Source organism: Phasianus colchicus, unplaced genomic scaffold, assembly GCF_987193195.1.
Source record: "Phasianus colchicus unplaced genomic scaffold, bPhaCol1.hap1.1 HAP1_SCAFFOLD_44, whole genome shotgun sequence".
NCBI classification, from domain to species: domain Eukaryota; kingdom Metazoa; phylum Chordata; class Aves; order Galliformes; family Phasianidae; genus Phasianus; species Phasianus colchicus.
In genome coordinates, this window is record NW_028325224.1 from 896,296 (window position 1) to 924,056 (window position 27,761).

Here is a 27,761-nt window from a genome sequence, read left to right on the forward strand (position 1 = left end):
AGGAGATTTATTGTGTCACTGTTTTCCAGAACTGTGTTTGGAGGACACAAAAGCATTCAGGTGCTGGGACACAGGCAGCTGCTAGCCCTGCTTGGTCTCACCTCTGTATTTCATCTCCCTCTCCCTGCAGGTGTTTCCAGCTCTCCTGAATAAATGACCATGGCTAAGGTCGTGTTTTCTGCAGGCAGTGTGGGCATGTGCCCTTCCCACTGCTCTCCAGATTTCCCCCTCCCTTTGCTCTTTGTTCTTTCAGATACCTCCCAGCTATCTGGTTACTCTAGGAGCTCCCATAAGTTGGAAACTTGGGCCATCTCAAAAGTCTAATGAATTCTTTACTCAACTTCTTATTTGTGTTTGTATGTACTTTCTCTGTCAGAAGTTCTTCTGGCACCGAAATTCCCCCTGGAAGGCAGACAGCTTGAACATGGCATCCAGCTGAGGAGAGTGTTTCACTCTCAATTGCATCCTGTTTATCCCCGCTTGTTGGCAACAAGGAGGAATCCCTCTGTGCCCATGTGCAGCTGGTCTCTGAGGAAAGCAAGTGGGAGTTGATGCAAAGGAAAAGCAACACTGAGCTGCAAATTTCAGAGAAGACTGATGTGAGGAAAAGGGATGAAAATCCCACGGGGCCAATGTGAGCAGTAATGGGCTTGGGAGGCTGAGGAGAAAGTCTGTCCACACAGTGAAAGAGCAAACCTCATTAGGAGATGCCTTGGATGAAGATGGACTGCAGAGTGCTGCCTTAATGTGCTATTAATGCCGGGGGAAATATAAATTAATAAATAGACTCATTAAATGTACTTTGGGCTCTTCCACTTTACATGCACTCCTGATAGCTCTCCAGCTATCTGTACAGGTTCTGAAGACTTGAGGAAGATGTCAGGAAGGCACAAAGCACTTGAGGGCTCTCGGGGTTGTACTGGTCTCCTTGGGGTGTTTGGTGCTGAGTCCATCATCCTCCAGTGCTGAGAGAAGATTGCACAAAATGCTCAGGAAGATAAAGTTGGAAGGAAGTTTCTGGGAGTATGAATGGGCCCCGCTGAGAGCCATTGCCAACACGGCCCCCAGGGACTTGTTAGAGCAGATAATTGGAAGCCATGATTACAGGGAGACAAAGGCGCTGTGCTGGTGGCTGTGATGCTGAGAACAGCATCCTTTGCCTTATGGAGCAGAAAGGCCAAACCCTGATGCCCGGGCCTTTGGAAGGGAGATCCTGTCCCTTATGCAGGATCGAGACTATTCCTGGGGCAGTGGGAGCCTTTGCATGGGGCACAAGGAGGCCACGAGAAGATCAGGGCACACAGAACACCAACAAAGAACACACCTCCATGCTGACAGCCCTCACAGCTGGCAGCCAGCCCCTACATGAGGGTAGGGAGGGCTGGAACCAGGCTCCACCCTTTGCCAGACAAGTGAATTGCTTCCAGCTGTCCTCCACAGCAGAACAAGGCCTAATGAAGATCAAAGGCCAGTCGGCTGGGGGCAGCCTGCCAGGCCTGCTCTTCTTGGTGCTCTGCCTGGGCAGTTGGAGTGCTCCACGAGGCAGCTGTGGCAGCCTGGATGGTCTGCCTTGGGGCTGCGTGGAGCGGCTGCACTCAGGCCTTGAGGGAGATCCGGAATCTCTGGTGAAGCTGGCTGACTGGCTGGGGAAGCCTTCCGAGGCCTGAAGCCTCCTGGCCGGCCAGTTGGGCCAGGCCGAAAGCCGGCTGGCCGTTCAGGGGAGCACTGCCAGGCGAGAGGTGGCCGGCCGGCTGGCCCATGGAGCTCTGCATTTGCAGACCTCTCCAAGCCGGCCAAAGGGGCCCTGCCAGGCCAAAAGCCCGTAAGTTGTGATCCAGATAAGACAGAAGAGACTGTGCTGGATTTCCCTGGGCATCCAAGCACCGTGAGACGCTCTGATGCCCTCTCGCAATTCTTTCTCCCTCCACCAGCACAAGAGCTGGCGTCAAAAGGCGCAATGACACTGTCACAGGCGTTCTGGAGGTTTTTAAAGGGTAGGCCCCTGATAAGGCTTTATTGATGGTTTTGCCCCTCTACATTTCACTCTAGATCTCCTTGTTGGCCTGGAGAAGGGAAGGCAGCGGGGTGACCTCCTTGCAGCCTTCCAGTACATAAAGGGAGCCTACAAACAGGAGGGGAGTCAACTCTTTGATGGTGTAGCTAATGGCAGGCCAAGGGGAAGTGGTTTTGAGTTGAAGATTGGATGCCAGATTGGATTGTTCTTTCCAGAGAGAGTGGTGGGATACTGGAACAGGCTGCCCAGAGATGTCAGTTGTGGAAGCCCCGTCCTTGGAGGTGTTCAAGGCCAGGTTGGATGGGGCCCTGGGCAGCCTGCTTTAGTAGTAGATATGATGCAGATGGGATTGACGCATCTGTTTTGCAGCCTCCATTGTTGCTCTGTCTGTCCTGGGCCCCCCATGCCCGCATCAGCGTGGGTAGGGTGTGGCCTTCCTGCAGAGTGAGGGTTTGGTCTTTGGAGGCTGGCACTCGGGAGACCCTGTTTCTTCTTTTATGGGTGGCAGCAGTCCAGGTCGGGTGATGGAAGACTCCTCAGGCAGCCTGGACTCCCCACGAAGTGGTGATGCTGCCATCTGCCCCAGTGCATCCTGCACTGGCCAGATCTTCCTTGCCCTCTGCCTGAGAAGTTTAAGTGAGTCGCATGCCACTCGGAACCTGGATGGTTGGTCTTGAGGCTCCGTGGACTCAGCCCTTGAGGAAGATCTTCTTGAATCTTTTATGAAAGATGTTATTGGCCTCAAGGTGATGTGATGGGCTAAGCCCTTGGCTGTCTGCAGTTTTCGCGTCGCACCCTCACGATGGGCTTTTCCTGCTCCCTGTTCTTCATCAGGGGAGCTCACGTGTTTGGTTCCCGGTGCTCGACGCAGGTCTTGTTGGCTTGCTGTTACTGCCTCCCCCTGCAGCTGGCAGGTCAGCGGCTGCTTTTGGGCTTCAGACGCCCTCCGGATGGGTGGCAGCGGACTGAAAGGACAGAGCGGGAGGGGTCCGCGTGAGTGGCTGATGGCTTTGGGGCCGCATGCTGCAAGCCTGAGAGCCCTCCCCACAGACTGCTCGCCGGCTGCCCCGTGGCTCTCCTGAGATGCGGAGAGGGGCCAGCCCTGTGAGCCGCGGGGCTCCTGGCGTCCCCATCCCAGCACGGTGGGTGCTGCGTTCAGCACTGCTGGGCAGCCACCAAGAGTGACTGACCCTTTGGGGCTAGGGAATGGGCTCTCATTAGGTCACCCCCATGCACATCCCAGCCCAGAGCCTCCAGCCTCACCTGGCCTTGGAGCTCTCCTTCAGCAGTAAGCTCCGTATCCTTCTCAAGTGTCCTCCATCAACGCTGTCTATGCTCAACCGTTTGATATAGGTTGGAGTGTCAGCAAATCTCACTGGAATGGAGAAGGCAGAGGAGATTCACCGTAAACCCTTTGGCTCACTCACAAGGGGCTCTCAGGCTTGTTCCCAGAACATCCGAGAGGGACGCTCTGCTCCCCCACTGCTGACATCTGCACCGCCCTCGGACCCTCCCTGACACCATCCCTGGCCCCACTCCTCCTCTCTGCAATTCAGCTCTGTTTTGGGACTGCATTAGTGACGTTGGCTTTGGGAAAGAGGAGCTGGGTGGTGATGATGAGGTGGCAGGGTGGCTTTTGGGGACCATATCCTTCTGCTAGGGAAGGGCAGGGCCTAAGATCCGCACATCCTCCTGCCATAGCCAGGGATGAGGGCACGTCACACCCAGCACCTTAGTTTGTGAGAGGCCAACAATTCCTCATGGGAAGAGGCCGTGCTGAGTTGGCGTGAAGATTTGACACGAGTCAGAGCCCTTGGCTGATGGTCAGCAAGGGATTTCCCATCTCAAGCTGGTTGCCCGTGCCACGGACAGGAGCTGACAGCTGCTTTACCTCTCTTGCCCTTTGGTTTCTCCTGACCATGGATGCTTCCTGAGGACCTGCGGTTTATTGCGGGCGGTGGTTTGGGTACAAACTCCATTTGAAACCTGTACGAGAGGAGAAGACAGCGACCAGTGTGACGCAGCGCTCCAGCAATCCTTGTTGCTCTCTCAGATTGTCTGTTCCCAGGCACATTGTCATGCTGCATGAAGCACACTACTTTCTAGAGTCTTTAGCAGGGCCAGTCAGGATAGGTAAAGGGGAAATAGTTTCAAACGGCAGGAGGGAAGATTTAGATTGGATATAAGGAAGAAGTTTTTGACAGATGGATGGCAGGCACCAGAGCGTCTTGCCCAGAGAGGTGCTGGGTGCCTGGAAGGGCATTCAAGGTCGGGCTGGACCAGGCTCAGTGCAACCTCATCTGGCTGTAGGTGTCCCTGTTCCCTGCAGGGGAGTGGGACTAGGTGTCCTTTCAGGGTTCCTTCCAGCTCAAATCATTCTATGATTCTGTGACATATGCTCATGGGCAGGACACTCATGGACATAAGGAACAAGTGTTATGGAATGAGAGCCGAGCAGCTGCATCAAGCAGCAGCTACAGCCACCAACATACTCACATGGGAAAGACGACAGCGCAGCCAGAGAGCACCATGGAGGCCACCGGTGCCACCTGGGACACCACCGTGTCCAGAAGCCAGGGGGCCTGCAGGGAAGAAATGGGGAGGATGTGGAACGTCCTCATCAAGGCTGAGGCACTGGGGACACGAGGAGCCCAAGGCAGGGAGAACTGACAGCACACAGCACCTGCACGGCCCGAGCAGCTGGCCAGGTCCTGGTGGGCCGTGTGCGGGCACAGCAAGGGTCACGGCAGTGCCTGGGCCACGGAGAAACCACACAGCTCACCTTGAAAACAGCTCTTCTGAATGTATCTTTCCCTGATAGCTTCTCGAGGAAGTCAAAGAAGAATTTCATTTGGAATGTCAGTCCGTCAATGAGGAGCACACCAATGTCCTTTAGGACAACAGCAACGTTCTCCCCTTTCTTCAGGCAGCTGGAGAGCAGAGACACGGTGCTCTGGATGCAAGTCCTGAGTGTCTCCCAGCTCAGAGAGGCAGCTGCGGCTGCCTTGCTGTATTTCAGGGGCTCCATCTTCCTATGGACTGAAAAATGTGAGAGGGACAGAGTTGATGATACGGGTGGTTTTCCACAGGTGCTTGCCTAGATGGACATCAGCCAGAACGGCCCCATGTTTGGACAGGCTCCTCAGAGGGGGAGGTTTGCTTTTGAGAATGGAAGTGATGGCCGTTTGCCCTGTTCATGAAGCCAACAAAAGTTGATTCCCCCCTCCTACCTGGCAGGGACTCCCTGCAGGCCTTGAGGTGGTGCGTGGCTATGAGGTTTGTAGCCAGGTGAAACACGGGCCACCGCAGAGTCAGGGTCTCATCCTCAGTCCGGACGTCTTTGGAGACAGTGTCAAAGGAGCCGAAGGTGGGAATCCAGACCCCCTGCAAATGGAAGGGAAAGGAAGGGCGAAGGGTTATGGGACGGCTGGAGGAAGAGCCAGAGGGGTCCAAGGTAGGGACAGAGCTCAGGAGCCCTCTGCCGCTGTTCAGAGGCACAAGCCAGGGCATGGGGAATGGCTTTGGGAAGGGGCTGCACAGTCCTCTCCTTCCCCTCGCCGTCCCAAATGCAGCACAGCAGGCAGGGCAGAAGCAGCCTCATGGGATCCAGAGGCTTCCAGAGACCGGCATCAGCCCTGAGATAGACAGTGCCCAGCACAAGTGATCGTGCAGGATTTGCAGGAAGCCCGTGGGATGCCCAGGAGAGAAATGTGGGGGCAGTTTCCTGCTTTCTGTGGAGGGGAAGACTCAGAGGAAGTCCAGGCTGAGCTGGACAGGGAGAGGAGGAACCCGACAGCCAACACACCTTCTGCACCAGGAGCTGCTCCCGTACGTAGGCGGCCACCGCATCCCAGACGGCAACTCGCTCTGGAGGGCAAAGGAAAAGCAGGTCACACTCTGCATCTGCCGCTTCCCGGCACCGCTACCGCTGCCAGGCGGGAGCGAGGTGGCAGATGGAAAGTGTCATCTCGTGCCAAGGTTGGCTGCAGCACCGCTCCTGTGCTGGCTGTGGACCCGTGTACCTTCGGTGTCGGTGCATGTCGGTCTGGAGGCACGCCTCGCTGCGGGGCCGACCTCGCTCATCCCGTTCCGCCTCTTGCCAGCGGCTTGCTCCTTGTTGGCGCCAGCCATGCCGGAGCTCATCCTTCAGATGCGTCTGCTCTCTGCCAGATGCTCCTTCAGGATGCAGGACCCACCAGCGTGCTCTGCCTTTACACCCCTCCCGGGTGCCCGTGTCACAAACGTCGCCACGGCGACGCGATGACAGCGTGGCCGGTGCTGGCCGCTGCCCATTGTGACGCTGGCACCAGCAGCCTGCTGCCCGCCCCGGGTGGGAGCGCTGACCCCTCTCTGTTTTCTCTCTCTTTTCATTGCTCTCCATGCGGTATTAGTCGTTTTCCTTTAGTGGCCGTTGCCTGAAGTGATGTTCAAGAAGGAGATAGGGAAACAAGTACTGTTCCAAAGTACTCTACCCGTTACGCTGATGACCTGTGGTCAGAAAGTTGCTTAGTTTTGCCCGGAAGTCGTTGATTCCTTGTTAGAACGCTCCATAAATTACCCGGCATTGATCCTCTGTGTCACAGTCATGACTCCATGGCTCCCGCGACCCTGCCGGGCAGGGAGTGCTTTGTTTGGGGGATCCCAGAGATTTGCTTTCCTCACAGCCTTCCAAGCGGGATGAGACATTTCACATGGACATTGTGGGCAGGATCACCTGAAGGAAGGAAGAGGAACGAAGAGGGGATATCGGCTGAGTTAAGAAAGTGGGACGTTGGATTGGATGACATCAGATTTGTGAACAGAAAGTAGAACCCGGGATCGTAGGGGTTGGAAGGGACCAGCGGGGGTTCACCACGTTCACCACCCCTGCCAAAACAGGTTCCCAGCAGTAGGTTGCCAGCTATCACTTGTCTTTGTACAATTTCTGAGCGGATGTCACTCTGTGGTGTCTGTGGGAATGGAATGTTGTTTCTGCATTAGATACTAAAAAGGGCAACTGGTTTGAAGAAGAACTTTCCTCCTTCCGAGCTTATCTCTATGCAAGGGAGGTCAAGCAGATATCCAGAAACAATAACCAAGTGTGGAGTGAGGGTCAGACGTTAATTAATTAATTAGAAGTTTACACTTAGCCAGCAGAGATCTATGTTTGTCCAGTGTTTGTATGTTTAGTGAAGCGTTGAGAAGATTGGGAACCTAAAGTATTCAGCCAATGAGGAACTGGGGGAGAAAGAGAGAAGCATCGGGCAATAGGGAATAAAAGATGTAACGCTGTTTTCTGAGTGCTGTCCTGCTTGCAGGAGGCCCGCCATTGCAATTGCAAATAAAATCTGCTTTATCAGAGATACCGTCCTGATAAAGTATTTGGATATTTCCAACATACCTGTGGTGGAAGAGGAAGCGATCAGGGAATGCTCAAGCAAACAGGATGCAGGGAATCCTGACTGGAAAGGAACCACACGGGTGATGGAATCATTGAATAGCTTGGATTGGTAGGGACCTTCAAGCCCATCAAGTTCCAACCCCCGTGTCATTGTCAGAGTTGCCACCCAGGAAATCAGGCTGTCCAGGGCTCCATGGGACCTTGCCTTGAGCATGGGGCATCCACAACTTCTCTGGGCAATCTGTTCCATTGCCTCACAACCTGATGTTAAGGACATTAGGAATTCCCTCCTAACATCTAATCTTATTTTCTCTTTTAGTGTGTAACCATTTTCCTTGGGCCTATCACTGTCAAAGATGGTTTTTTTTCTGTTGTTTTGTTTGTTTGTGTGTTTGTTTTGAGGCTGTAGGTGTGAAAGATGTTATGTAATGTAAAACTGGAACAAAGAACTGAAGAGAAAGATCCAAATCACAGAAAATGTGCCAACACACCTCTCAGTTTCTAAACTGCTTTGGGGCCTGGTTTCTCTCCTTATTGGAAATACCAGTCTTTGAGGAGATTTATTGTGTCACTGTTTTCCAGAACTGTGTTTGGAGGACACAAAAGCATTCAGGTGCTGGGACACAGGCAGCTGCTAGCCCTGCTTGGTCTCACCTCTGTATTTCATCTCCCTCTCCCTGCAGGTGTTTCCAGCTCTCCTGAATAAATGACCATGGCTAAGGTCGTGTTTTCTGCAGGCAGTGTGGGCATGTGCCCTTCCCACTGCTCTCCAGATTTCCCCCTCCCTTTGCTCTTTGTTCTTTCAGATACCTCCCAGCTATCTGGTTACTCTAGGAGCTCCCATAAGTTGGAAACTTGGGCCATCTCAAAAGTCTAATGAATTCTTTACTCAACTTCTTATTTGTGTTTGTATGTACTTTCTCTGTCAGAAGTTCTTCTGGCACCGAAATTCCCCCTGGAAGGCAGACAGCTTGAACATGGCATCCAGCTGAGGAGAGTGTTTCACTCTCAATTGCATCCTGTTTATCCCCGCTTGTTGGCAACAAGGAGGAATCCCTCTGTGCCCATGTGCAGCTGGTCTCTGAGGAAAGCAAGTGGGAGTTGATGCAAAGGAAAAGCAACACTGAGCTGCAAATTTCAGAGAAGACTGATGTGAGGAAAAGGGATGAAAATCCCACGGGGCCAATGTGAGCAGTAATGGGCTTGGGAGGCTGAGGAGAAAGTCTGTCCACACAGTGAAAGAGCAAACCTCATTAGGAGATGCCTTGGATGAAGATGGACTGCAGAGTGCTGCCTTAATGTGCTATTAATGCCGGGGGAAATATAAATTAATAAATAGACTCATTAAATGTACTTTGGGCTCTTCCACTTTACATGCACTCCTGATAGCTCTCCAGCTATCTGTACAGGTTCTGAAGACTTGAGGAAGATGTCAGGAAGGCACAAAGCACTTGAGGGCTCTCGGGGTTGTACTGGTCTCCTTGGGGTGTTTGGTGCTGAGTCCATCATCCTCCAGTGCTGAGAGAAGATTGCACAAAATGCTCAGGAAGATAAAGTTGGAAGGAAGTTTCTGGGAGTATGAATGGGCCCCGCTGAGAGCCATTGCCAACACGGCCCCCAGGGACTTGTTAGAGCAGATAATTGGAAGCCATGATTACAGGGAGACAAAGGCGCTGTGCTGGTGGCTGTGATGCTGAGAACAGCATCCTTTGCCTTATGGAGCAGAAAGGCCAAACCCTGATGCCCGGGCCTTTGGAAGGGAGATCCTGTCCCTTATGCAGGATCGAGACTATTCCTGGGGCAGTGGGAGCCTTTGCATGGGGCACAAGGAGGCCACGAGAAGATCAGGGCACACAGAACACCAACAAAGAACACACCTCCATGCTGACAGCCCTCACAGCTGGCAGCCAGCCCCTACGTGAGGGTAGGGAGGGCTGGAACCAGGCTCCACCCTTTGCCAGACAAGTGAATTGCTTCCACCTGTCCTCCACAGCAGAACAAGGCCTAATGAAGATCAAAGGCCAGTCGGCTGGGGGCAGCCTGCCAGGCCTGCTCTTCTTGGTGCTCTGCCTGGGCAGTTGGAGTGCTCCACGAGGCAGCTGTGGCAGCCTGGATGGTCTGCCTTGGGGCTGCGTGGAGCGGCTGCACTCAGGCCTTGAGGGAGATCCGGAATCTCTGGTGAAGCTGGCTGACTGGCTGGGGAAGCCTTCCGAGGCCTGAAGCCTCCTGGCCGGCCAGTTGGGCCAGGCCGAAAGCCGGCTGGCCGTTCAGGGGAGCACTGCCAGGCGAGAGGTGGCCGGCCGGCTGGCCCATGGAGCTCTGCATTTGCAGACCTCTCCAAGCCGGCCAAAGGGGCCCTGCCAGGCCAAAAGCCCGTAAGTTGTGATCCAGATAAGACAGAAGAGACTGTGCTGGATTTCCCTGGGCATCCAAGCACCGTGAGACGCTCTGATGCCCTCTCGCAATTCTTTCTCCCTCCACCAGCACAAGAGCTGGCGTCAAAAGGCGCAATGACACTGTCACAGGCGTTCTGGAGGTTTTTAAAGGGTAGGCCCCTGATAAGGCTTTATTGATGGTTTTGCCCCTCTACATTTCACTCTAGATCTCCTTGTTGGCCTGGAGAAGGGAAGGCAGCGGGGTGACCTCCTTGCAGCCTTCCAGTACATAAAGGGAGCCTACAAACAGGAGGGGAGTCAACTCTTTGATGGTGTAGCTAATGGCAGGCCAAGGGGAAGTGGTTTTGAGTTGAAGATTGGATGCCAGATTGGATTGTTCTTTCCAGAGAGAGTGGTGGGATACTGGAACAGGCTGCCCAGAGATGTCAGTTGTGGAAGCCCCGTCCTTGGAGGTGTTCAAGGCCAGGTTGGATGGGGCCCTGGGCAGCCTGCTTTAGTAGTAGATATGATGCAGATGGGATTGACGCATCTGTTTTGCAGCCTCCATTGTTGCTCTGTCTGTCCTGGGCCCCCCATGCCCGCATCAGCGTGGGTAGGGTGTGGCCTTCCTGCAGAGTGAGGGTTTGGTCTTTGGAGGCTGGCACTCGGGAGACCCTGTTTCTTCTTTTATGGGTGGCAGCAGTCCAGGTCGGGTGATGGAAGACTCCTCAGGCAGCCTGGACTCCCCACGAAGTGGTGATGCTGCCATCTGCCCCAGTGCATCCTGCACTGGCCAGATCTTCCTTGCCCTCTGCCTGAGAAGTTTAAGTGAGTCGCATGCCACTCGGAACCTGGATGGTTGGTCTTGAGGCTCCGTGGACTCAGCCCTTGAGGAAGATCTTCTTGAATCTTTTATGAAAGATGTTATTGGCCTCAAGGTGATGTGATGGGCTAAGCCCTTGGCTGTCTGCAGTTTTCGCGTCGCACCCTCACGATGGGCTTTTCCTGCTCCCTGTTCTTCATCAGGGGAGCTCACGTGTTTGGTTCCCGGTGCTCGACGCAGGTCTTGTTGGCTTGCTGTTACTGCCTCCCCCTGCAGCTGGCAGGTCAGCGGCTGCTTTTGGGCTTCAGACGCCCTCCGGATGGGTGGCAGCGGACTGAAAGGACAGAGCGGGAGGGGTCCGCGTGAGTGGCTGATGGCTTTGGGGCCGCATGCTGCAAGCCTGAGAGCCCTCCCCACAGACTGCTCGCCGGCTGCCCCGTGGCTCTCCTGAGATGCGGAGAGGGGCCAGCCCTGTGAGCCGCGGGGCTCCTGGCGTCCCCATCCCAGCACGGTGGGTGCTGCGTTCAGCACTGCTGGGCAGCCACCAAGAGTGACTGACCCTTTGGGGCTAGGGAATGGGCTCTCATTAGGTCACCCCCATGCACATCCCAGCCCAGAGCCTCCAGCCTCACCTGGCCTTGGAGCTCTCCTTCAGCAGTAAGCTCCGTATCCTTCTCAAGTGTCCTCCATCAACGCTGTCTATGCTCAACCGTTTGATATAGGTTGGAGTGTCAGCAAATCTCACTGGAATGGAGAAGGCAGAGGAGATTCACCGTAAACCCTTTGGCTCACTCACAAGGGGCTCTCAGGCTTGTTCCCAGAACATCCGAGAGGGACGCTCTGCTCCCCCACTGCTGACATCTGCACCGCCCTCGGACCCTCCCTGACACCATCCCTGGCCCCACTCCTCCTCTCTGCAATTCAGCTCTGTTTTGGGACTGCATTAGTGACGTTGGCTTTGGGAAAGAGGAGCTGGGTGGTGATGATGAGGTGGCAGGGTGGCTTTTGGGGACCATATCCTTCTGCTAGGGAAGGGCAGGGCCTAAGATCCGCACATCCTCCTGCCATAGCCAGGGATGAGGGCACGTCACACCCAGCACCTTAGTTTGTGAGAGGCCAACAATTCCTCATGGGAAGAGGCCGTGCTGAGTTGGCGTGAAGATTTGACACGAGTCAGAGCCCTTGGCTGATGGTCAGCAAGGGATTTCCCATCTCAAGCTGGTTGCCCGTGCCACGGACAGGAGCTGACAGCTGCTTTACCTCTCTTGCCCTTTGGTTTCTCCTGACCATGGATGCTTCCTGAGGACCTGCGGTTTATTGCGGGCGGTGGTTTGGGTACAAACTCCATTTGAAACCTGTACGAGAGGAGAAGACAGCGACCAGTGTGACGCAGCGCTCCAGCAATCCTTGTTGCTCTCTCAGATTGTCTGTTCCCAGGCACATTGTCATGCTGCATGAAGCACACTACTTTCTAGAGTCTTTAGCAGGGCCAGTCAGGATAGGTAAAGGGGAAATAGTTTCAAACGGCAGGAGGGAAGATTTAGATTGGATATAAGGAAGAAGTTTTTGACAGATGGATGGCAGGCACCAGAGCGTCTTGCCCAGAGAGGTGCTGGGTGCCTGGAAGGGCATTCAAGGTCGGGCTGGACCAGGCTCAGTGCAACCTCATCTGGCTGTAGGTGTCCCTGTTCCCTGCAGGGGAGTGGGACTAGGTGTCCTTTCAGGGTTCCTTCCAGCTCAAATCATTCTATGATTCTGTGACATATGCTCATGGGCAGGACACTCATGGACATAAGGAACAAGCGTTATGGAATGAGAGCCGAGCAGCTGCATCAAGCAGCAGCTACAGCCACCAACATACTCACATGGGAAAGACGACAGCGCAGCCAGAGAGCACCATGGAGGCCACCGGTGCCACCTGGGACACCACCGTGTCCAGAAGCCAGGGGGCCTGCAGGGAAGAAATGGGGAGGATGTGGAACGTCCTCATCAAGGCTGAGGCACTGGGGACACGAGGAGCCCAAGGCAGGGAGAACTGACAGCACACAGCACCTGCACGGCCCGAGCAGCTGGCCAGGTCCTGGTGGGCCGTGTGCGGGCACAGCAAGGGTCACGGCAGTGCCTGGGCCACGGAGAAACCACACAGCTCACCTTGAAAACAGCTCTTCTGAATGTATCTTTCCCTGATAGCTTCTCGAGGAAGTCAAAGAAGAATTTCATTTGGAATGTCAGTCCGTCAATGAGGAGCACACCAATGTCCTTTAGGACAACAGCAACGTTCTCCCCTTTCTTCAGGCAGCTGGAGAGCAGAGACACGGTGCTCTGGATGCAAGTCCTGAGTGTCTCCCAGCTCAGAGAGGCAGCTGCGGCTGCCTTGCTGTATTTCAGGGGCTCCATCTTCCTATGGACTGAAAAATGTGAGAGGGACAGAGTTGATGATACGGGTGGTTTTCCACAGGTGCTTGCCTAGATGGACATCAGCCAGAACGGCCCCATGTTTGGACAGGCTCCTCAGAGGGGGAGGTTTGCTTTTGAGAATGGAAGTGATGGCCGTTTGCCCTGTTCATGAAGCCAACAAAAGTTGATTCCCCCCTCCTACCTGGCAGGGACTCCCTGCAGGCCTTGAGGTGGTGCGTGGCTATGAGGTTTGTAGCCAGGTGAAACACGGGCCACCGCAGAGTCAGGGTCTCATCCTCAGTCCGGACGTCTTTGGAGACAGTGTCAAAGGAGCCGAAGGTGGGAATCCAGACCCCCTGCAAATGGAAGGGAAAGGAAGGGCGAAGGGTTATGGGACGGCTGGAGGAAGAGCCAGAGGGGTCCAAGGTAGGGACAGAGCTCAGGAGCCCTCTGCCGCTGTTCAGAGGCACAAGCCAGGGCATGGGGAATGGCTTTGGGAAGGGGCTGCACAGTCCTCTCCTTCCCCTCGCCGTCCCAAATGCAGCACAGCAGGCAGGGCAGAAGCAGCCTCATGGGATCCAGAGGCTTCCAGAGACCGGCATCAGCCCTGAGATAGACAGTGCCCAGCACAAGTGATCGTGCAGGATTTGCAGGAAGCCCGTGGGATGCCCAGGAGAGAAATGTGGGGGCAGTTTCCTGCTTTCTGTGGAGGGGAAGACTCAGAGGAAGTCCAGGCTGAGCTGGACAGGGAGAGGAGGAACCCGACAGCCAACACACCTTCTGCACCAGGAGCTGCTCCCGTATGTAGGCGGCCACCGCATCCCAGACGGCAACTCGCTCTGGAGGGCAAAGGAAAAGCAGGTCACACTCTGCATCTGCCGCTTCCCGGCACCGCTACCGCTGCCAGGCGGGAGCGAGGTGGCAGATGGAAAGTGTCATCTCGTGCCAAGGTTGGCTGCAGCACCGCTCCTGTGCTGGCTGTGGACCCGTGTACCTTCGGTGTCGGTGCATGTCGGTCTGGAGGCACGCCTCGCTGCGGGGCCGACCTCGCTCATCCCGTTCCGCCTCTTGCCAGCGGCTTGCTCCTTGTTGGCGCCAGCCATGCCGGAGCTCATCCTTCAGATGCGTCTGCTCTCTGCCAGATGCTCCTTCAGGATGCAGGACCCACCAGCGTGCTCTGCCTTTACACCCCTCCCGGGTGCCCGTGTCACAAACGTCGCCACGGCGACGCGATGACAGCGTGGCCGGTGCTGGCCGCTGCCCATTGTGACGCTGGCACCAGCAGCCTGCTGCCCGCCCCGGGTGGGAGCGCTGACCCCTCTCTGTTTTCTCTCTCTTTTCATTGCTCTCCATGCGGTATTAGTCGTTTTCCTTTAGTGGCCGTTGCCTGAAGTGATGTTCAAGAAGGAGATAGGGAAACAAGTACTGTTCCAAAGTACTCTACCCGTTACGCTGATGACCTGTGGTCAGAAAGTTGCTTAGTTTTGCCCGGAAGTCGTTGATTCCTTGTTAGAACGCTCCATAAATTACCCGGCATTGATCCTCTGTGTCACAGTCATGACTCCATGGCTCCCGCGACCCTGCCGGGCAGGGAGTGCTTTGTTTGGGGGATCCCAGAGATTTGCTTTCCTCACAGCCTTCCAAGCGGGATGAGACATTTCACATGGACATTGTGGGCAGGATCACCTGAAGGAAGGAAGAGGAACGAAGAGGGGATATCGGCTGAGTTAAGAAAGTGGGACGTTGGATTGGATGACATCAGATTTGTGAACAGAAAGTAGAACCCGGGATCGTAGGGGTTGGAAGGGACCAGCGGGGGTTCACCACGTTCACCACCCCTGCCAAAACAGGTTCCCAGCAGTAGGTTGCCAGCTATCACTTGTCTTTGTACAATTTCTGAGCGGATGTCACTCTGTGGTGTCTGTGGGAATGGAATGTTGTTTCTGCATTAGATACTAAAAAGGGCAACTGGTTTGAAGAAGAACTTTCCTCCTTCCGAGCTTATCTCTATGCAAGGGAGGTCAAGCAGATATCCAGAAACAATAACCAAGTGTGGAGTGAGGGTCAGACGTTAATTAATTAATTAGAAGTTTACACTTAGCCAGCAGAGATCTATGTTTGTCCAGTGTTTGTATGTTTAGTGAAGCGTTGAGAAGATTGGGAACCTAAAGTATTCAGCCAATGAGGAACTAGGGGAGAAAGAGAGAAGCATCGGGCAATAGGGAATAAAAGATGTAACGCTGTTTTCTGAGTGCTGTCCTGCTTGCAGGAGGCCCGCCATTGCAATTGCAAATAAAATCTGCTTTATCAGAGATACCGTCCTGATAAAGTATTTGGATATTTCCAACATACCTGTGGTGGAAGAGGAAGCGATCAGGGAATGCTCAAGCAAACAGGATGCAGGGAATCCTGATTGGAAAGGAACCACACGGGTGATGGAATCATTGAATAGCTTGGATTGGTAGGGACCTTCAAGCCCATCAAGTTCCAACCCCCGTGTCATTGTCAGAGTTGCCACCCAGGAAATCAGGCTGTCCAGGGCTCCATGGGACCTTGCCTTGAGCATGGGGCATCCACAACTTCTCTGGGCAATCTGTTCCATTGCTTCACAACCTGATGTTAAGGACATTAGGAATTCCCTCCTAACATCTAATCTTATTTTCTCTTTTAGTGTGTAACCATTTTCCTTGGGCCTATCACTGTCAAAGATGGGTTTTTTTCTGTTGTTTTGTTTGTTTGTGTGTTTGTTTTGGGGCTGTAGGTGTGAAAGATGTTATGTAATGTCAATAAAACTGGAACAAAGAACTGAAGAGAAAGATCCAAATCACAGAAAATGTGCCAACACACCTCTCAGTTTCTAAACTGCTTTGGGGCCTGGTTTCTCTCCTTATTGGAAACACCAGTCTTTGAGGAGATTTATTGCGTCACTGTTTTCCAGAACTGTGTTTGGAGGACACAAAAGCATTCAGGTGCTGGGACACAGGCAGCTGCTAGCCCTGCTTGGTCTCACCTCTGTATTTCATCTCCCTCTCCCTGCAGGTGTTTCCAGCTCTCCTGAATAAATGACCATGGCTAAGGTCGTGTTTTCTGCAGGCAGTGTGGGCATGTGCCCTTCCCACTGCTCTCCAGATTTCCCCCTCCCTTTGCTCTTTGTTCTTTCAGATACCTCCCAGCTATCTGGTTACTCTAGGAGCTCCCATAAGTTGGAAACTTGGGCCATCTCAAAAGTCTAATGAATTCTTTACTCAACTTCTTATTTGTGTTTGTATGTACTTTCTCTGTCAGAAGTTCTTCTGGCACCGAAATTCCCCCTGGAAGGCAGACAGCTTGAACATGGCATCCAGCTGAGGAGAGTGTTTCACTCTCAATTGCATCCTGTTTATCCCCGCTTGTTGGCAACAAGGAGGAATCCCTCTGTGCCCATGTGCAGCTGGTTCTCTGAGGAAAGCAAGTGGGAGTTGATGCAAAGGAAAAGCAACACTGAGCTGCAAATTTCAGAGAAGACTGATGTGAGGAAAAGGGATGAAAATCCCACGGGGCCAATATAAAATATAAATAAATAAAGAGACTCGTTAAATGTACCTTAGGGTCCTCCTCTTTAAGTGCACTCCTGATAGCTCTCCAGTTAGCTGTACAGGTTCTGAAGACTTGAGGAAGATGTCAGGAAGGCACAAAGCACTTGAGGGCTCTCGGGGTTGTACTGGTCTCCTTGGGGTGTTTGGTGCTGAGTCCATCATCCTCCAGTGCTGAGAGAAGACTGCACAAAGTGCTCAGGAAGATAAAGTTGGAAGTTTCTGGGAGTATGAATGGGCCCCGCTGAGAGCCATTGCCAACACAGCCCCCAGGGACTTGTTAGAGCAGATAATTGGAAGCCATGATTACAGGGAGACAAAGGCACTGTGCCGGTGGCTGTGATGCTGAGAACAGCATCCTTTGCCTTATGGAGCAGAAAGGCCAAACCACCACGTGCTGTCCTACACTGTCCCATGCAGTCTGCACCCGTTTCCCTGCAGGACGTCGGCACCAAGCCTGCTTCCCACCACAGCATCTCCCTGCCTGGACTGCTGCCCCTGACCTCAGTGGCTGTTCTTTGGAACACACAGCTGTGGGCTGATCACAGAGTGACTCCGGGTGACCTCAGGCATCACAGCCCTGCCCTCAGATCCCACATCCATATTCCCACAGCCCAGTCCCAAATCTCACATTCCAAGCCCACAGTCAACATCCCAACCCCACATCCTACAGCCCACATCCCAATCCCAGTTCCAAATCTCATTCCCAGACCCTCATCCCAAGCCCATCACCCACCTGTCAATCTCAAGCCCTCATCCCAATCGCAATCCCACATCCCCGATCCCAATTCCGATCCCAATCCCATCCCCTATGGCAATAGAGAGCACCCCGAGGCCCCGCCCCCACAGCCGCTCCGCCCCGCCCCCGGCCTCTCATTGGTTGGGGGCACTTCCGGTCCGTTCGCGCCTCTCATTGGTCGGCGGCAGGTCCGGCCCGCCTCCGCTCTCGGATTGGTCGGCGGCAGCGCCGCCGGCTCCGATTGGCTGAGGCGCCGAGCGCGGGAGCGGCCGTTGCCTCCGGCTCGGCGCCCGCCGTCTTTCCTCTCCGACGCCGCCGGTCCCGCAGGCGCAGGCGCTGCGCGCCGGAGCTGTGCGGGCAGCACCGAGACGGAGCCGCGGCACGACGGGAGCGGTGCTGAGGAAAGCGGCACAAGCCGCTTTGGGACTCGGGGCCCAACCGCCGCAGCGCTGCTGCCCGCATCCGGGCCGTGCCCCCCCGAGGCCTCCGGCGCTGCTCCCGGTGCCCCCCGGGGCTGAGGTGAGCTGTGGGTCCGGGGGGCGGTGGGGGAGATCCGGGGGGATGTGGGAGTTTAAGGGCTGTGGCGGCTACAGGGGGGCTGTGGGGTAATATGGGGCTTGGGGGTGTGGAAAGTGAAAGTGTTGTTTCTGCAGTGAACAACGGAGAAGGGCAATTGATCTAAAGAATTAAGTTGTAGCATATTCTTAGAAATAATTAGTACGAAAAGTAAGAATAATATACACATATTGGTAACATTTTTAGAAACTTAATTACTGAATTACCTAACAAATTCGTTCTCACAGCAGATTTTGAATGTTCTAAACAATGTGTGTATAGTGTTTGGAACTAGAGAATATATTGTAACGTTGTTCATTAGACCGGCAGAAGTGAAATACATTTAACAAACTTACAAAGAGTCAGGGCCTTTACACAAAGCAAAACTGTCACACTCTGTGGGAATATCAGGATGCCATAAACAGGCTCCAGAATACTCCCTTCTATCCTCCTTCCGAGCTTATCTCTGGAAGGACAGATGAATGACCAGAACAATGACTTAGTGTAAAGGGGTACAAATGTTAAAGGGGGGGGGTCATAAAACAATCAAGGGGCTATGTTTATGTTATAAAACAGATATCCAAAAACCGTGACCAAATGTCTGTTGAGAAAACAACTGTTAGAAGGTAATTAAACAATTAAGATATATGTTTAGGCGTCAGGAGATTTATATTTACTCGGTATTTGTATAACTAGTGGAGCGTCGCGAAGAGTGTGAACCTGCAGTACTCAGCCAATGAGGAACCAGGGCAGAAAGAGATAAGCGTCGGGCAGTAGGGGATAAAAAGATGTAACCTTTTTTCTCGGGGCTCTCCTGCTTGCAGGAGGCCCGCCATTGCAATTGCGAATAAAATCTGCTTTATCAGAGATACCGTCCTAGAAAATTATTTGGATATTTCCTACAATTTGGGGGCTCATCCGGGATAATTATCGCCCCTCGGGAGTTTCCCCCGCTGCCTTGGACAGGATAGGTGCACCCCGCTGATTTCAGTGGTCCTGTCTGGTTGGTGAGGTGACTCCTTGGGACAGCCGATAAGTAACCGAGGCTGTTACATACAGGACGGGCTCTGAGAAAGCCAAGGGGCAGGTAGGCACGGGTATTGACCCCTGGAGACCCGGTACCTTCGTGCACGGACCAAGGTAAGGGAGTTTGATTCTTGCCTTGGGGGTCGGTGGAGACTTGGGTGAGTCTCAGCAGGGAGCTGTTGGTGTGCGGTACCCTGTGCACTTGACGAAGTGCCAGCAGTACACCCCTATTAATCCAGGAATCTGAGCAAGATGCTCCAGAGGGATTGGCCCTAGATCTGAGAATCGGAGTGTGGTAACCTGTGAGCTGGGTAGTTCACAGCAGCATTCCGAAGGGATGGGGAATAGGAGCTCCGTAGAACAGGGGAAAGGGGTCCCCAAATTCGTGCCTAGAGATAGCCTCTTGGGAAAGAAGCTTCAGAATTGGAAAATAATCCCCAGACTGGGGAAAAGAACAGGGAAAAGATGTTTGAATACTGTATATAGACATAGCCTAGAGAGCCACTACAGGGAAAATCATGATTTTGACCAAAATAGGGGTCTGACAAAGATTGGGCCTGTCAGACTTTGTATTTATACGTAAACAGTAAGATTCCTTTTTCTGAAACAGAATTGGCTTATGTTGCTGAATGGGTGCAAGAAGTAAAAATAAATAAATAAATAAATAAATAAATCCTCCTCAAAAGGAGGAGTCATATTTCAAAAGAAAAAGGAAAGAGAAGCAGAAAGATCATACATGAGATCCCTTAGATAACTCCCGCCCCCCCCTCAATTTCTAAAGCAATGCAAGCGACAGAGAAGATGCACTCTCGATTACTGAGGGAGTTAGAGTAATGTGAATGGGACCTGGAGAGTTTTCCTTTCTCTAACACTAACCTTACTAATACTTCACTTTATCCTTTATGGCAGTCTCCTTAGGTCAAAGGAAAATAGGATATGCTCATGCTTGCTTTTTTTTACTAGAAGAAAAGTCAGGAATTTCAAGAATTTCTTAATTAAGGATCCTATAAGTGTCGCAGAACAATTAGATCAATTTCTAGGGCCTAATTTCTACTTATGGATGGAAATGATGTTTATCATTGATATGTTGTTTATTGGAGAAGGAGGTGGGCAGCTATGCAAGTGTGGGAAATGAATACAGAGGGAAGGTTGGACCCTGGAGGGAGGCAAAGAGAGGAAGGATCCTGAGGATAAACTGTACTGATTACTGTCACTGTCTTTGTGATTGTTAAATGTGTATGTCGTGAAAGTGTTATGTCATGTTATGTTACGTTATGTTATGTCGTGTATGAGGTTGTTATGGAACAGAGGGTGTCTAAAGTGATACCAAGAAGACCCCCTGGGTTGTATTTAGGCTCACTGGAGGAATATTGCTGGTGAGCCAGGGGGAAATATTGAATTAAAAAAAACAAAAACAAAACCCAACCAGAACATAAATGAGTAATGGGACCAGTTTTAACAATTGAGTACCCTAATCATGAGACCAAGTGCTGGGTGTTTGTAGAAGTTGAAGAACTGTATTGTTTGATTTGTGGGTTTTGAAGGCAGTAGGAGAAACTGTCTCGATGCTGTATGGAAGTGCATTTGTTAATGGTACATGGAAATGTAATTGAGGGTACAAATAGTGGAATTGTAAAAATTAACAAACAAATTGGCAACAAGGTTAAGGAAAACAGTGAGTTTGAGATATTAGAGTTTGGGTCGGCACGAGGACACATCCCCCGCACTAACCCCCCCACTGCGGTTTGTAAGAACACCTCGGAGTGAGAGAAAGAGCTGAGGGCGAGAGCTTCCCGCTGTAACTGTGCAGGGTGTGTGACTTGTGAATGGGGATGGGACGGGACAGTGAGAGTGAGAATAGCCGTCATCTGCAGAGATCTCGGGAAACCCGACATCCCACTGTAAGCACCGGAATCCTGGGGAGGGAAGGGGGTGAAACAGAAATTACTAACATTGTATTTCAGTAATGATGAAAGTCTGGAAAGTGAAAAGGGTTTGGGAAAAACACGGGCTGAGGAAGGCAAAGTTGAACAAGGTGTAACAGGGATGTCCTTACCTAGAAGAAGAGGTAAGGGGGAGCCTGGAAGGGCTCAGGGTGAGTTCCACCCCCATTGGACCGAAAGCAGCTGGGGAAGCAGGGTAAAGAGTTTGTTTTCTGATATGGGTGCCTCTTAACTCTGTGCTACATCAAGAATTATTACCCGTAGATGATTTTTGTAATAGTTGTAGGAGCTCTGGCAAGAGAAGTTTACTTTTTAGGGACTAATTAAATACAGGCTAGGAGAACAAGTAGGAATACATAAATTCTTGTACATGCCAGGTTCTCTAAAACCATTACTTGGGCATGATGTATTAGAATAGTTGAATGTAGAGATTAAATTCAGTAAAAAAATTGGAGCTAAGTGTCAAGCAAGGCCAATTGACTGAAAATTTTAAGTCTGGCTTTAACACAAACTGGGAAAAGCAATGTTGTACCCCCAGAAGTTATGTAAATCCTAAATCAGGTATATACAGGATTGCAGGCATCAGGAATGCCTGGCAGAGAGAAAAAAAAATAATAATAAAAATAATAATTAAAAAAAAAAAAAAGGCAAGGCAACTCAATAAAGGTTAAGTTATAGACAGGAGTCAGCCCAGCCAGGGTAAAGCAATGCTCTTTTAGGATACAAGATTGTAGGAGGGAAGATAAAAGAAATAACAAATAACTTTTTGGATTGGCAAGAGCTATAGTTTGGTAAAAGACTTGAGGGCAATTAATAGAAATGTTTAAGATATGCAACCCATGGTGGTAAATCCATGCACTTTATTAACCAAGTTGAGGAATGAGTGGGTGGGGTTTGCCGTTCTGGATTTGGAGTACACCTTTTTCTGCCTGGTTTTGCTAAAGAAAGTCAAAAATTATTTGCCTTTGAATAAGAAAACTTCAATATGGGGAGAAAAATAAATAAAATAATAATAATAATAAAATTAAAATATATATATATATAAATAAAAATTCAGTTAACCTGGACAGTGTTACCCAGTGTTGTGAGAACAACCCACTGATTTTTGAGAACTGGTTAGCTTGTGAGCCTGAGATTTGAGTTCCTCTATCCCACGGTGGAACTTTACTGCAGTACGTGGATGCCACAGTGACCAAGGAGGACTGTGTACGATGGACTGTGGGTTTGCTGAATTTCTTGATTTAAATGGCTATCAAGTTTCTCAACAGAAAGCACAACTGATCAAAGAGAAGGAAGCAGTTTGCTGAACACCCAGAACACCAACAAAGAGCTCCCTCCAAGCCAGCAGTGTGCGACTGCATGAGACTGTTTGTGCCAGTTGGTCGGACCTACAGGAGGAACCACTGGACGGCGATGGGGATTCCTGGATTCACTGACGGAAGCAGCTTTGTGAGACAAGGAAACTGTAAGGATATGCAGTAACTGCTACTGATAAGGTAAATGAAGCAAAACCATTACCTGTGAGGACTTCCGCTCAGAAGGCTGAGGGGACTGCCTTGACAAGAGCCTTAAATATATGGACAGATGCTAAATATGCTTTTGGGGTGGTACCCACTCATGGTACCATCTGCAAAGAGCGAGGGTTGCTTACACACAAGGAAAACAAATTCAGCATGATGTGGGTCTACCAAAGAGCAGCATGGCTGTTATCCATTGTGGAGGACATCAGAATAGTGATACTGTACAGGAAACTGGGAATATGATAGTGGATCAGGTGGCAGAACAGGCAGCTACGGGAGAAGAAATTGGTGAACTGGCTTTAATTACAGATGGTAAACTTAAAATATCTGAACCCCAATCAGTACCTATAAGGTATTTTAAAGAGGATAGGAATCTAATTAATGATTTAGAAGGGAAGAGAGCAAGCTGACACATGGGTGTATACCCAGATGGACACATTGTTGTGCCCTGTATTATTTTATGGAGATTGGTTCTAAGGGAACATAATAAAACATATGGGGGGGTAGAGACACCAGAAAGTAACTGTATAATCCTAGTACCAGGAACAGGGTACAAGTGGGGTAGAGAGAAAAAGGATGACCTGCAGAGGGGAGCAGGAGGATACCCTGTTAAGATGTGGGTGAACGTAACAAGGAGAGAAACGCCTCAGACTGTCACATTTGATGCTTGCAGTGTGATAGCCTGCAGGGACTTAAGTGCCCAACGACAACTGAGTCACAAAGAGAAATACCTGTGTCCTGAATTAGGTATGAATAAGAGATCCCCTTGTGGGGGATGGAATAATGTATGGTGGACAACTGCCTATCAAGGCTGGACATGTATCCCATTTGATACAATGCAATCACGCACCCTAAAAGAACGGATTAGTATGTTTAGGGGAATTGTCCAACCAGACTGCCAGGCCTTGCAGTGTAATTCAATGACAACAATTAGCAAGGCCGATAGCCTTGTTAACATCACTTTTGGGATTGGAATAAACGTTTGAGGAAGAGACCCAGTAGCTAGATTCAGAGTAGCTGTATGGGATTCATTGCCTGATCATACTTGAAAGGTTCAGGATAAGAAAAAGAGAGAGAAATATCCTTCTGAAAGTCCTGCAGCTGTAGTAATTATGGAAATAAAAGATCTCAGACAAACATTTGAAATTAAGACAGGATACAGGGATGTGAATGCCTGGGTAGAATGGATTAAGTAGACTGTCCTGAGTCTCAACCATAGCAATTGCTGTGCTTGCACATCAGGACAGCCTGTAGCTCAGGTAGTACCCCTTCCTCTGGGATGGACCAGGGATTCCCAAGGAATGCAATGTATGATCGCCCTGTACGAGGAGAAAACCGCCTGGGGAAATGAAGCCTGAAAACCACTCTCCCTATTGTTTCCCCCGATATTGGAGATGGGTGCCAAAATCCCTCCTGCATTCTCTATGGCCATAGGTAACCATACAGCTTGTCTCTCAAGGCAGGGTGTGAGGGCTACCAGGCCTATATTTCTCACTATGCAGTGAAACCTTGGATGTTACGAAGGATTTAGCGGGAAACTATTCAAGGCTGGAAATCCCTAGAGCGGATCTCTGGTGGTATTGTGGTGGGAAGATCTTATGGTCCATTCTCCCATCTAATTGGGGAGGTACCTGTGCACTTGTTCAACTGGCTATACCGTTCACTTTGGCATTTGAGAAGGATCTATCACACATTCAAAAAAGGAACAAAAGGATCCTGGGAGCCCCATTTGATGATGATACAATATATATGGATTCAATTGGGGTGCCTAGAGGTGTCCCTGATGAATTTAAGGCTAGAAATCAATTTCTGCAGGATTTGAATCTCTATTCTGGTGGGTGACAATTAACAAAAATGAAGATCGGATAAACTACATCTATTACAATCAGTAGAGATTTATAAACTATACAAAGGAGGCAATAAAGGGAACTGCAGAACAACTGGATGCTACAAGCAGGATGGCCTATAGCCATATAGAATAGGATCGCCCTAGACGTGATACTAGCTGAAGAAGGGTGTGTGTGTGTAACTTTGGGCACTCATTGCTGTACTTTTATCGCAAATAACACAGCCCCAGATAGCATGATAACTAAAGCATTACGGGGCTTACTACTTTGGCTAATGAACTAGCTGAGAACTCCAGAATAGATAGTTCGCTCACCGGATGGCTGGAATCCTGGTTTGGGAAGTGGAAAGGAATGGTTGTGTCTGTATTTACCTCTCTGATTGTGGTAGCAGGAGCCCTAGCAGCTATCAGTTGCTGTATCATCCCCTGTGTGAGAAGATTGGTACAGCGGTTAATTGAAACTGCCCTGATGAAGCAAACAGAGCCCACATCATATTTCGGTAGAATAACGATATTAGAAGAAGAGGAAGACGAAGAAAGTAAAGAAGGTTTTGTAATTGTACCTTAGAAAAGGATTGCAGAAATCAACATTGTAAAAGAAAAAGAGGGGGGAATTTGTGGAAAGTGAAAGTGTTGTTTCTGCAGTGAACAATGGAGAAGGGCAATTGATCTAAAGAATTAAGTTGTAGCATATTCTTAGAAATAATTAGTACGAAAAGTAAGAATAATATACACATATTGGTAACATTTTTAGAAACTTAATTACTGAATTACCTAACAAATTCGTTCTCACAGCAGATTTTGAATGTTCTAAACAATGTGTGTATAGTGTTTGGAACTAGAGAATATATTGTAACGTTGTTCATTAGACCGGCAGAAGTGAAATACATTTAACAAACTTACAAAGAGTCAGGGCCTTTACACAAAGCAAAACTGTCACACTGTGGGAATATCGGGATGCCATAAACAGGCTCCAGAATACTCCCTTCTATCCTCCTTCCGAGCTTATCTCTGGAAGGACAGATGAATGACCAGAACAATGACTTAGTGTAAAGGGGTACAAATGTTAAAGGGGGGGGGTCATAAAACAATCAAGGGGCTATGTTTATGTTATAAAACAGATATCCAAAAACCGTGACCAAATGTCTGTTGAGAAAACAACTGTTAGAAGGTAATTAAACAATTAAGATATATGTTTAGGCGTCAGGAGATTTATATTTACTCGGTATTTGTATAACTAGTGGAGCGTCGTGAAGAGTGTAAACCTGCAGTACTCAGCCAATGAGGAACCAGGGCAGAAAGAGATAAGCGTCGGGCAGTAGGGGATAAAAAGATGTAACCTTTTTTCTCGGGGCTCTCCTGCTTGCAGGAGGCCCGCCATTGCAATTGTGAATAAAATCTGCTTTATCAGAGATACCGTCCTAGAAAATTATTTGGATATTTCCTACAGGGGGGTTATGGGGTAATGTGGGGGAATATCAGGGGATGTGGGGGAGTGTCGGGGGATGTGAGGGTATAGGCACTGTGTGGGGAATATGGGGTTGGGGGGCTCTCAGGAGGGATGTGGGGCCATGAGGCGCTTTAGGGGGGCTTTAGAGGGATATAGGGCTGCGTGGGTGATAGGAGGGTATGGGGCTCTAGGGCTTCGGGGGCCTTAGGGGTGGATATAGGGGTTTGTGGGGCTATAGGGTGCTTTATTGTGGCTACAGGGAGATTTGGGGCAATAGCAAGCTGTGGGGACTCTAGAAGTGGTATGGGGGATATGGGAGAAAATGGGGCTATGAGGGGGATAGAGGGGGATATGTGGCTATAAGGCACTGGGGGGGCTTTAGGGGGTGTTTTAGGGCTGTTGAGGGATATAGGGTGCTATGGGTCTATGGGAGCTGGGGGGGCGTGGGACTGTCGGTGGCTATTTGGGGAGCTATACAGTTGTAAGGGAAGATCATAAGGGGATATGCATGGGCTATCAAAGTGTTACGGAGGATATGGGAGTATAGGGGGCTTTATTGTGGCTATAGGGTGTTATGGGGCTATAGGAAAATGTGGGGGGACTATAGACGGGTTATAAGGGGATATGGGAGGGGTATAAAAGACTGGGGGGCTCTTGGGGGAGTCTATAAGGAGTAGTGGGATGGCTATAGGAGAGTTCTTATGGGATATGGGACTACAAGTCGGTGTATGGGGGATATGGTTCTCTATGGGGCTGTGTGGGGCCATAGGGTGATCGGAGGCTCTAGGGTGGGCTCTAAGGGCTGTGGGGCTAGAAGGCTCCCCCCTTCCTTTCATAGAATCACCAAGGATGGAAAAGACCTAAAAGATCATCCAGTCCAACTGTTCACCCACTACCAATAGCTCCTACTAAACCATGTCCCTCAACACAACATCCAGTCTTTCCTTGAACACCCCCAGGGTCGGTGACGCCTCCATGGGCTGTCCATTCCAGTGCCTGATCACCCCTTCTGAAAAGTAATACTTCCTAATGTCCAGCTTGAATCTCCCGTGCCATAGCTTGAAACCGTTCCCTCTGGTCCTATCACTAATGACACGAGAGAAGAGGCCGACCCCCAGCTCACTACAACCTCCCTTCAGGAAGTTATAGACCTTTAGAGGGTTAATGGGACTATAGGGGTTTGTGGTGGGCAGTGGGAGGGTCTATAGGATGATAGGGGGCTGGGGAGGGTCTATAGAGAGGGTTGTTATGCTATAGGAAGTTTTGGGGGGACGTAGAGGGGCTGAGAGGGGCAGTGGGGGAATATAGGAAGATATGGGCCTATAGGAGGTGTATGGCAGATGTGGTTCCATAAGTGGCTGTGTGGGACCATAGGGTGATGGTAGGCTATAAGGGGACGTTGGGCTATAAGGCTTACCCTCCTCTCCCACCCTATAACCTATCCATAGGTTTAACCTATCCATAGCAGGGTGGCTGAAATGCCAGTCGTGAAACTTAAATCAGAACTGAAGTTTGATTGGAATGGAATAGCACTGTTTTGTGGTCTTAAATCTGACACGTGTTTTCTCCTTGGGCTTCAGGTACAGATATAGTTTCATAATGGCTTTGGAGAAGGTTTCACTATCCAGTCTCCTGATCAGGAAGAAAGAAGAAGGTTTTTGGAGGACTTAATCACGAGTGGAGCTGCTGCTGAACCTCCACTTCCAAGAAGCAGGCAGGTGAGGACGTTGTGCATCTCAGCCTTTGCTCACTGCAAGGTACCAGCGACTCAGTCTGTGCTGTGTGGTGATTTTCCATCAGCACTTCTGCTTGTGCCTGAGCACCAGGCATCCAGGCATCTGTATTTCCTCCCTCAGACCTCCCTTACCAGCTCCACAGCCCCCCTGGGATCTTGTTCCCCCTCCAGCTGGATCTGAAGAGCCCTTCCAATGTTGAGAAGGCTGCGAGTTTAGTTCAGCATCTCCTGATGTGTCACAGAGATTCAGGGCGTTCAAGAAGACGCTTCTTTAAAGTGCTTAAGATGGTGAATTCTGCCAGACAGAGCGCTTGTCTAATCAACCCTCTTAACCGCAAGGTTTCTTCTGCAGGTCCCGATGATGGCACAGGCATTAAACAGCACAG

General features: G+C 50.8%; 3 protein-coding genes across 3 annotated transcripts; all 3 read right to left on the reverse strand.

The window, feature by feature from the left end:
- Nucleotides 1-2,426: 2,426 nt before the first annotated feature.
- LOC149912054 (uncharacterized) lies at nucleotides 2,427-4,439 on the reverse strand. Its single transcript, XM_090132805.1, has 3 exons — nucleotides 3,906-4,439; nucleotides 3,278-3,389; nucleotides 2,427-2,979 (listed from the first exon to the last, which is right to left on the reverse strand). The coding sequence occupies exons 1-3, from the start codon at nucleotides 4,099-4,101 to the stop codon at nucleotides 2,427-2,429; spliced, it is 861 nt and encodes a 286-aa protein (XP_089988931.1). The 5' UTR covers nucleotides 4,102-4,439.
- A 67-nt stretch (nucleotides 4,440-4,506) lies between these two features.
- Nucleotides 4,507-6,157, reverse strand: LOC149912055 (coiled-coil domain-containing protein 81-like). The gene is made up of 5 exons (XM_090132812.1): nucleotides 6,037-6,157; nucleotides 5,820-5,881; nucleotides 5,245-5,398; nucleotides 4,797-5,053; nucleotides 4,507-4,596 (listed from the first exon to the last, which is right to left on the reverse strand). The coding sequence occupies exons 1-5, from the start codon at nucleotides 6,155-6,157 to the stop codon at nucleotides 4,507-4,509; spliced, it is 684 nt and encodes a 227-aa protein (XP_089988938.1).
- A 4,216-nt stretch (nucleotides 6,158-10,373) lies between these two features.
- Nucleotides 10,374-14,092, reverse strand: LOC149912056 (uncharacterized). Its single transcript, XM_090132806.1, has 8 exons — nucleotides 13,984-14,092; nucleotides 13,767-13,870; nucleotides 13,192-13,345; nucleotides 12,744-13,000; nucleotides 12,458-12,543; nucleotides 11,853-11,947; nucleotides 11,225-11,336; nucleotides 10,374-10,926 (listed from the first exon to the last, which is right to left on the reverse strand). The coding sequence occupies exons 1-8, from the start codon at nucleotides 14,090-14,092 to the stop codon at nucleotides 10,374-10,376; spliced, it is 1,470 nt and encodes a 489-aa protein (XP_089988932.1).
- Nucleotides 14,093-27,761: the final 13,669 nt, after the last annotated feature.